At 35.1% G+C, this 9682-nt stretch overlaps 1 protein-coding gene and 1 long non-coding RNA gene across 2 annotated transcripts; one reads left to right on the forward strand and one right to left on the reverse strand.

Annotated features, from left to right (window-relative positions):
• On the forward strand, positions 1-1214 carry LOC125493120 (uncharacterized). Its single transcript, XR_007269554.2, has 2 exons — positions 1-860; positions 950-1214. It is a non-coding gene; the product is annotated as an uncharacterized LOC125493120 (long non-coding RNA).
• A 3789-nt stretch (positions 1215-5003) lies between these two features.
• On the reverse strand, positions 5004-8404 carry LOC104904133 (cysteine-rich receptor-like protein kinase 10). The gene is made up of 7 exons (XM_019251913.3): positions 7491-8404; positions 7225-7338; positions 6421-6542; positions 6110-6320; positions 5675-5912; positions 5406-5559; positions 5004-5303 (listed from the first exon to the last, which is right to left on the reverse strand). Exons 1-7 carry the CDS (start codon positions 8254-8256, stop codon positions 5004-5006), a joined length of 1905 nt encoding a protein of 634 aa, XP_019107458.2. The 5' UTR covers positions 8257-8404.
• Positions 8405-9682: the final 1278 nt, after the last annotated feature.

Genomic DNA, 9682 nt, shown 5'->3' on the forward strand with positions numbered 1-9682 from the left:
TCTAAACCGTTAGATGATTAGAATCAAGGGCACATAAGAAAGCAATACAAAGCACATGGATCATCAATATTACCCGTTGGATACAAATCACAAAAGAAGCTAAACCGTTAAATCGTCTTTTAACCTATCACCTTTTCCCTCATCTCTCTCCAAACCCATATTTCCTGCCCAGCCTCCCTTCTAGTTCCTACTTCTCTCAACTCATGTTATCATCTCAAATGTAGTATTTTTTTCGTCTGTAAAGTCGAGTTCAAGATGGAGGGTTTTGGAAGCGCAGAGGTGGTGCAATACGGCTAGATTGTATGAAGCTTGAAGCACCGAAGAAAAGAACATCCCATATGTAGATTCATATGTTACTGAGGATTATAATAATGATGGAAAATATAGTTTTCAATCTGATTTTTGATTTTCTCTCTCTTCGTTGCTCGCTTCATCATCTTCTTATTCTCCAAACATACATAAAGTCGAGTTCAAGATGGTGTAAATTATGGTTATATGATGAACTATGTGTTCGTTTGCTTCTTCTGGATCTCTTTATTTATTAGCAATTTGATTTTAAAGCTTAGATTTGTATTTGCACTTGACTGATATTATCACCGGCGGAGGCATAAGCACCGATCGACGTCTAGCGGTAGCAACAAGGACAGATCAGCAACATCGAACAAGAACAGGGAAGAGAGAAAATTCACAACGCGCAGCCGGCAACAAGCAAGGCCTGCCACAGCTCTAACGACCAAACGAATCGCGACTTAGCGACTGGTGGTAGGTCCGACTTCCGAGGAACCACCGCAGGTAAGGAGAAACAGGGAGATGTATCAATTTTGAGTTTTCTTCCCTTCCTGCTTCATTGTTGTTAGATGGTAAGTTACTCTTTAGCTCTCGTTAATTATGGAGTATCAACTTTGATTTTGAAAATTTTGTCTTTCTTTATTTTTTTTCTATTTTCCAGATCTAAAGACCAGGTTATGTAGAAGATTTGAGCTAGAAGTTGAAGAAACATCTTTCTTGCAAATTTTTAAGTGAAGAATGAAGATGCAATATCAAGCACTAAATTGTTTTTTTTTTTGCCCAAATTTCTGTAAATTACTTAATTGTAGATTCATTTCTTTATTTTTCTGGATGTAAAGTTAAACAATCAATTCAAATTTGCTGTAACTTTTTCTTCATTGTATATGCTTTAACTTCTACTTCAATAAGAATGAATTTCATATTCATATGTTGTTCTTTAGTATAGGGTTATAGAGTTTGAAATTATTTGGTAGCAAATTTGGTAGAATATTAAATGGGATAATTTGGTAGAAAAAATGGAGAAATTTTGGTAGAATACTAAAATGGATTATAAATTTGGAGTATAACTAGATATTTTTTAATATTATTTGAAAATGAGGACATTGGATAATTAAATGAAAATATAAACAAGTACATGATATTCATAATTCTTAAATTAAATGTAATTTAATCAATAATCAATTATTTATTTAATCATTAAATATAATAAGTTTTATAAATTAAGATATTTAAATGATTTTGTAGATATAAAAAAATTATTGGATTTTAATAATATCTTGTTCATTACGGTCGGGTTCGGGTTTGAGAGCAGGTCTGTCTGAACAGGTCAGGATATAATCTTGTCAGGTGCCGGTCAGGTCTGGGTAATCCCAGGTCAGGTTTCGGTCAGGTTTGGGGATTGACCCTCACAGGTCGAACCAGGTTCAAGTCAGGTCAGAATCAGGTTGACCCAATGGTCAGGTCTGTTTCTGACACCACTATGCATATGAGACTAGTTATATTATAGTACAAGAAAGCACAAGCACACACAAAAAACAAATACTCCCTCTGTCCTTTTTCTATGCACCACTTAACCTTTCATGGTCTCCAAGACACGTCTTTAAACCAATATATCTTCAATCACGCTTAAGTAAAACTTATAAAAAGTAGATACTGTGAATATATCAATTGACACAAATCTAACAAGATTTCAAGTGACTATATTTTTTCTTCGCCAAGGTTTTTCCAACTCACAACTACTACATATAGAGCAAATTGCAAACACATTGTTAAAGTATAGCTATATAAGCATAAAAAACCGAGCTTTTACCCAACTTACATTACAAGAAAACGAATCCTGCCCTTCAAAGTCCATAGGTGTTCTGGTTTCTGGCCTCCTATTAACCAAGCAAGTTTCACCCTCAATATGAAGTTGGAACCAATGGATTAATGTAACTTAAGAACTCATCCACCCTACATAAATAAGGAGTCACCGGATGCATTAGAAAATAGAGAAACATCAAGTTAACAAAAGTGTGTCCATTAACAAAAGGGCTCAAATTGCAGATGAAACACAGGCTTTAGATTATAAATTGAAATAATGTACTAATTTGATAAATGCCAACTGAAATACTTGATAGTCCACAACCGAAAAACAAAGCCTCATCGTAAACTAATTTAAATAGAGTTTACTCATTAGATTTTATGCCTAAACATTGCGTGTTTATATTCAAATAACAGTAAACCAACACTACCATCAGTTCAGGATACATCCGAATACACAAAACTGGCATATTTCTCCTAAAATTTAAACTAGTCTTGTTTTTTTTTTTTTGGCCTTAATTAAGGAATAGGTGAACCCCATGTGATTTCAGTATAGAAAATAACTAAATCAGTTCAATGTGTACACAGGATATTAACAATGAGTACCATATATTAATCTCCATGATTCCATGGCAGTTACCAAAAATTGCCAAGTAAAATCATAAATATTTCAGCCAAATAACCACTAATAGTGGAGGACCTACATTGAGGCAATCGGTGGCAGTCGACAACCCCAATTCAAAATTTTAATTTACTTATATATCCATTAGAATTACAGAAAAAAACTACACCATTCTGTTAATTTTCGATTTTGCAACGCCAATATACCAATATCAAAATCTTTAATCAACACCCCAATAGTAAAATCCTAGGTCCGCCATTAAACTGCATGAGATCACCATGGTCCTTTTTACTGTATTAAAAAGATGGAAATGATCCATGCTTAATCCTTGGCAAAAGAGCACATAATTCACATAGACATTTCAACGAACACATTGTGGGCATGGCAATACGCCAATACCATAAGGCATAAACCAAACCCACTGATATAAGTGCCACGAAATTGAGGAATTTAAGCAAAAAAGTTACTGGGATTGTTGAAGAAACCACTTAAAGCATCGATTTTCGTATTTAGCAAAAAAAAAAATAACAAGCAATTTCAATATTCATATGAAGCAATTTAAAGAAGCAATTTTTTTGAAGAAGCCAGTTGAACAAGGGAGTGGGGAAAACCGAGGAAAAGAAAAGACTTACTGTGTGAATTGTGATTGTCGAAGGAAGAAATAAGTGAGGGAGATTACTGAGTGAGACTAGCGAGGTCAAAGAGACTCAATATTTTAGTCAAATACTTGGCGTTGGTAAAAGTTGACACGACATGATATTTTGATACAGAATATGAGGTTGGAGACAAGGATTCTAGACCCGTTTTATTAATTGCATCGACAATAATTGGATGCGAATTTAAACTAATTAGGTTCTATTGTAATGTTCAACCTAAAACCGCAACACATAACCTATTTATTCAAATTGGTAAAACATCAATGCGATAATTGGCTAATTTTACAACACATTTACTAGAAATCTAGAATAGGCCAACATTAATCATATTTAAAAAAATGGTGGAGAATTTTGCGATCATCTTGCCCAAAGAAGATAGAATGACAAAACAAATTAGTAAAACTTTTGTTATTGCCTCACTAATAAAAGAAAAGGGCATAGTATAGTCCTTAGTTGTCGTTTTTCAGCGAGTAGTATGTCTTCTTATGTAGATAATTTGATCTAAAATATCTAATGTATCAATGCACTTTCCTCTAAATCTAAAGTTTTTATTTATCTAATGGTGGTTTTTTTCAACGATAAATAATATTATGGTAAAAGGTTATTTGGTAACTCGTTTAATAAGGGAATTTTGTCCAGGTCAATGGTTGTGGACTTATATAACAATTGGGTTGGGTTTGGGCGGGCCAAGAATTTCTCAATTCGTTTAATGTTGACATGAACAAACCCTAAATGCTAAGATCCATTTAGCAGCCTTACTTAAGACTTATTGAAACTAAACCGACCCTCTTTGTTTGACAAGTATGATAATAATCAAACTTTTTAGAAACCTTTTCACACACCAAGAAAAACTACCAAAGAACAATTGAAACCACCGAATAATTTTAGTGGTACATAGCAATACATATCATTACTCATTCATTAGTCACCAAACTAGTTGTTGGCTTGATCAAAGTCCTGGACTCTTTAAAAATTCATGGTTTCATTAATGAATGAATGAATAACAATTACAATCTGGCCTAATATTCCCAGCTTTGGTCACTAAACGAAATTTAAAAATTAAAAGCTTATAACAAACCCACCCTAGTTGTTAACTTGTTATACTTGATACTCAGCTTCAACTGCTATCAATATCCACCATAAATATGTTGCATTATGTATTTGGCTGGTATAGATGGACTGAGTGGACTTGGATCATATACTCCCGTATAGCTTTTTCAATTTTATATATCAGACCGTCTAACACAAAACCAACTCCTTAGGGGCGGTTTGGTTCACATAGTGGTATGAGTTTGGAATGAGGAATGAAATCAAGGTGGTATAGGTTTGGAACTTGATACCTAATACTATGTGTTTGGTTTTTATTTGGGAATGAAACTTTTTTCTTCTATTTAATACCTAAAGGTATTGATATGAGCCAAACCCACCTCCCCTTGGGTTTCTAAACCCCATACCTTATGGGTTTGAGGTATGGGTTTTAAATCTATCAAATAATAAAACAAACACTAGGTATGGATTTCGCTCATTCTAAACCCATACCTGATACCAGAATCATGTGAACCAAACGCTCCCTAATAAATCGGAATGACAAATGGTCGTATTACTCTCACCGTGCTTGCACATTTTCCATGCTTTCAACGCGGAGACAAGTCACTGATGACATCCTCTACGACAATACCACGGCTTTCAAGAGAAACGATTGGCTTCTCTTTCTTGTAAGGAAATGCAGGAGGAGATGTAGGTAGCAAGAACGTAACAGGCTGAGTGTTAAGCATGAGCAAGACTGAGGCAATACTTGGTCTTTTAGCAGGATCTTCTTGAGTGCATAATAATCCAACATGTATACATCTTTCAACCTCGCCTTTTGAATAATTATTCCCCAGTGCTGAATCTACCAGCTTCAAATGATCCCCCGCATTCCATAGTCTCCATGCCTAAGAAATCAAGTGCAGTGGAAATTAAGCAACTGCGAAAAATCCCTTTTTAGGACTGTAAAAGTATAAAATTCATGGTGATTTTGAATGATATGAGCTTACATAATTCAATAAATTCTCATGATCTTCTGCATTTGGATCGAAGTAGCCATTTCTCAGTCCGCTAACGAGCTCTAAGAGTATGACACCGTAACTAAAAATGTCTGACTTGACTGAAAATTGCCCTGTTGTTACATATTCCGGAGACATGTATCCACTGCATCATAGTAATTATCTCATTGTTTAGCTTAATTTTTCTTTATATGACAATTATTGTTACAGTGGTATTTGAATCTATATAGTAACATTAAGTTTTGAAGTAAAGTTCTTACAATGTTCCTGCAACTCTGCTTGTATTTCCTTGAGTTTGATCTGATCCAAATAGCTTTGCCATGCCAAAGTCTGCAATTTTAGGGTTCATCTCTCCGTCTAACAAAACATTGCTTGGTTTGAGGTCCCGATGAATGATTTTGGGTCGGGAATCATCATGGAGGTATGATAGGCCTCGTGCAATTCCCACTATGATTTTATAACGAGTTTCCCACTTTAAATTTGCTCCTCGTTTTGCATCTGCATAGTATATAGTAAACATTTATGTATGATCAGGATTCAAAAGAGTAATTTTCTTGACAGGGAATATGCTTGCACATTACAAATCAAAATTCCATCAAGTTAATTATTTCATGCCTGAAACGATATGCTTCACTTGGATAAAATCAAACTTCGAAATAGGCTTATTTGCAGATTGCAGTATAAGTATAACATACCAAACAAAAAACGATCTAAGCTCTTATTAGGCACATATTCATAGACCAGCAACTTCTCATCTCCTTCCAAGCAAAACCCATAAACTTTAACAAGATTTCTGTGCTGAAGTTTGGCAGCTAAAGAGGCTTCAGTCTTAAACTCTCGAATTCCTTGGCCTGAACCAATTGACAGCCTCTTTACGGCCACTGCCTGACCGTCTGAAAGAGTGCCCTGAAGACATCAAATATGAGTGCTAAGTAAACAATTGCCAAGCAATAAATAATGAACATAATCTGATTTGTAACTTCGGTAACAGGATTGAAAGTTATACCATATAAACAACTCCAAATCCACCTCGTCCAAGCTTATGGGACGGGGAGAAGTTATCTGTTGCAGATTTAATTGCATTGAAATCAAAGTGCAAATTTTCCCTGCTTTCGATTTCATCCAACCCTGCAATGGTGATGAAAGTTCAGTGCATATGGTCACATTTAGTTTTATACACTGAGCATATTAACTTGTTTGTCTTCCTCTGTTTCTTTTGACCATGAATCAGCAAGAAGTATAAACAACTGATTTTGAAAAATACACATTGAAACAAACCTAACAAGATCTAATACGATATTGTTTTGATATGTGGAGATCAATCTATCAGGATTCAGGAGTAACATATAGCATGCAAATTTACAGTCAAATTCGGTGGAGACATCGAATCATAATAAGATCTCAGATTGGTCTGGGGAGTGCCATGAGTTGATGTCTAGAGAACCAAGCCGAATCCCCAACTACCTTAGAGAGGGGGTGTTGGCAATCTGCCCAACATCTTATGAAGTTGCTGCTGCTACTTCAGCCTTTTTTTCATATCCAAGGCAGCTTACCACAAGCACCCCAACCCAATCCAACTTTGAACACAAAAGACAAAAGAATGAAATAGAGGCAGTGATTGATCACTTAGATTGCGAAGAAAAAGAAAAGTCTTGCCAACACCAAAGTGCCTCCCGTCTAACTAAGGTTTTGTTCTCTTCATCCGAGCTATTCTACTCCAAACTATTTAAGCTATTTTTATTGAAAGTTTCTACTTTTTGATGAAAAGAACAATATCTATGTCCCTATAGCTCATGTAAAAAGGATTTACCTGTAGGCTTCACAACAGGCTTTCTTCTCTTCCAGAAAACAAAAACGACATTGAAGACCAAAGACGCACCAGCAACTGCTAAGGTAATACCTAATGCAACATGTCTCTCCTTTCCTACATTGTACAAACAGAACCATTTCAAAAATAAAAGATCAGTAAATCTCGATTCATATCTGGTATCAACATTTTCTGTTCATATTGATTTACAATGGTATATTCAACAGAAGATGTAGTATATATGATATTGAATTCAATTGTTGACTAACCTGGTTTGAATGATCTAGTATCATTCAAAATATACACCAATTTACAACTCGGTTGTAAAAGTACTCCAATAAAAGCCCCAAGAAATGGAAACCTGCTACGAGCTGTCTGCAAACAGTTCATACAATCTGTGGTGCTCAAATCAGGTGTGCAATCTACATACCCTGTCAATGACAAATCTCGTGCAACATCAACCACATCTGTAGCTGACTTAATTGACGAATTCCCATTGCTAGTAGTAGTAGCATCATTGATAAGTCTAGTGAAAGCACTTGACAATGTTTGGTTTAAGTCACTATAAATCATAGGAGGATGCATGAAGTTGTAATATATAGAGACATCATTAATGGAGACTATAGCGCGATTTGAGTATCGCACCATACACCCCACATACCACACCATATACTCTCTGCTAAACGGGCAATTCTGCTGAATTTCTCCAACAGCATTTGCGACACATTCTTGGCATGTCTGATTTCCGCCAAGGCTGTCACAATAGAAAAGGCCAAAAACTTGATCAGGTGTGTCTCCTGTGGTGAAGTTGTAGAAGTTGGTTGTGTTTGCTCTCGAGGCGAGACTAGATGTTAGAAGATAAAGATTGGTTTGGAATTCGCTTCGTTGATTGTAATGCTCGTAATCTGAACAATAGCTTACTATGTAGTCACCTGGTATTTGAGCATTAACACATTTATGCACAATAATTGAATGACAAAAGAAGTAAAATGTAGTAACTAGGAGATATGCAGGATTTTTGTTTGCTTTTTTCATTCTAATTTGTTTGCTAAATCTTTAAGCATTTCTTGAATGTGTGTTTTTGTTGATTTGTATTTGGTAGGAGACTTCAAATTTCCAGGTTATACTTTTATATTTTAGTTTAAATTACGATGAAGTTTCTTTGTTCAATTTTAGTTGGTTGCTTCCTGAATGATTGTTGCTTCCTGAATGATTCAGTTAGACTTTTATGGTGTTTGATTCCGTTGACTTGATGGATTCACATTTCACACAAGGAGAGCTCTGACAAAATGAAGATAAACCTAGGTTTGTTAATAAGTTTAACTAATTGCATTTCATAGACGTTATACTTGACTGATCAATAATTAGACACGAGCAACTATTTTAACTTGCTGTCCACACAATCTCAAATACTAATTCGGACATGTTTGACAGCTTTAAATCATTAAATATGTGCCACTCTTTTCCATTGATTGCTATTATCTCTATGGCCCGCCTTTTAAAAAACATAAAACTTACAATATACTCACAACTTAGTGGCACAGACAGGGGCAGATTTAGAATTTTGAATTTAGGTGGTCCTAATTAAACCAAGCAAATAGATAAATAATCACAACACAAGATTTTACATAGTAAAATTGTTTTTTTTTGTTTAAAAAATCTTGGTCATACTTAATATGACAATAGGTACAAAGTGAAAAAAAAGATTGGTTAAAGTTAAGAGCTAAAAAGATCCAAAGGGGAAAAGGAAAAATGCTAAAAGAGGAAAAAGAAAAAGGATAAAAAAAAAAAGAAAAGAGAAAAATAAAAGCTGAAATTGGTATCTTGGGAGTCGAACCGGTGACGTAAAAGGTCCGCATGCAATAAGTTGGTAGAGCTTTTACCACTGAATTAAGTTAGATTCTATAAATTCCTGACGTGCGGGAATTTTATTTGTTTAACTATAAATCTACCTAATGTTAAAACAAACAGAAAACTATTTTTGTTTTGATGGAGGCATGGAGCCTAGGCCACCCGGGACCCTAAATAGATTCGCCCCTGGACACAGAAATTACTGGATAGAAGATCTAGTCTCTTTTGTGCCGAAAATCTTCAAATGCGCCACCGATATCGGTCTTCTGTATGGATTCTACATGCTATATCATTATGTAATTTTCCTTTTTGCACCAGAAAATAAATAAAATTATGGGTTTGTCCTCCTCAAGCTAAAAGCATATAAGATCGTCTATACAACTTTTATCACACACCTGAGTGTATCATAAACAGGGCTGGCCGTGGGCCTGTGCAAACAGACCCATAGCACAACGCCTCAAATTTTTTGGGGCCTCGCATCCTACAACTTATTCATTTTTTTTTTTTTGGTAATAATAGAGCTGAAATAAATTAAGAAAGCTTTAGTACATGATAACTATCTATGGTCCGAGTGTTGGCGATTACTAGCCACCCTTTTACAAGCGTCTAA

This window comes from Beta vulgaris, chromosome 9 (genome assembly GCF_026745355.1).
Source record: "Beta vulgaris subsp. vulgaris cultivar EL10 chromosome 9, EL10.2, whole genome shotgun sequence".
NCBI lineage: Eukaryota > Viridiplantae > Streptophyta > Magnoliopsida > Caryophyllales > Amaranthaceae > Beta > Beta vulgaris.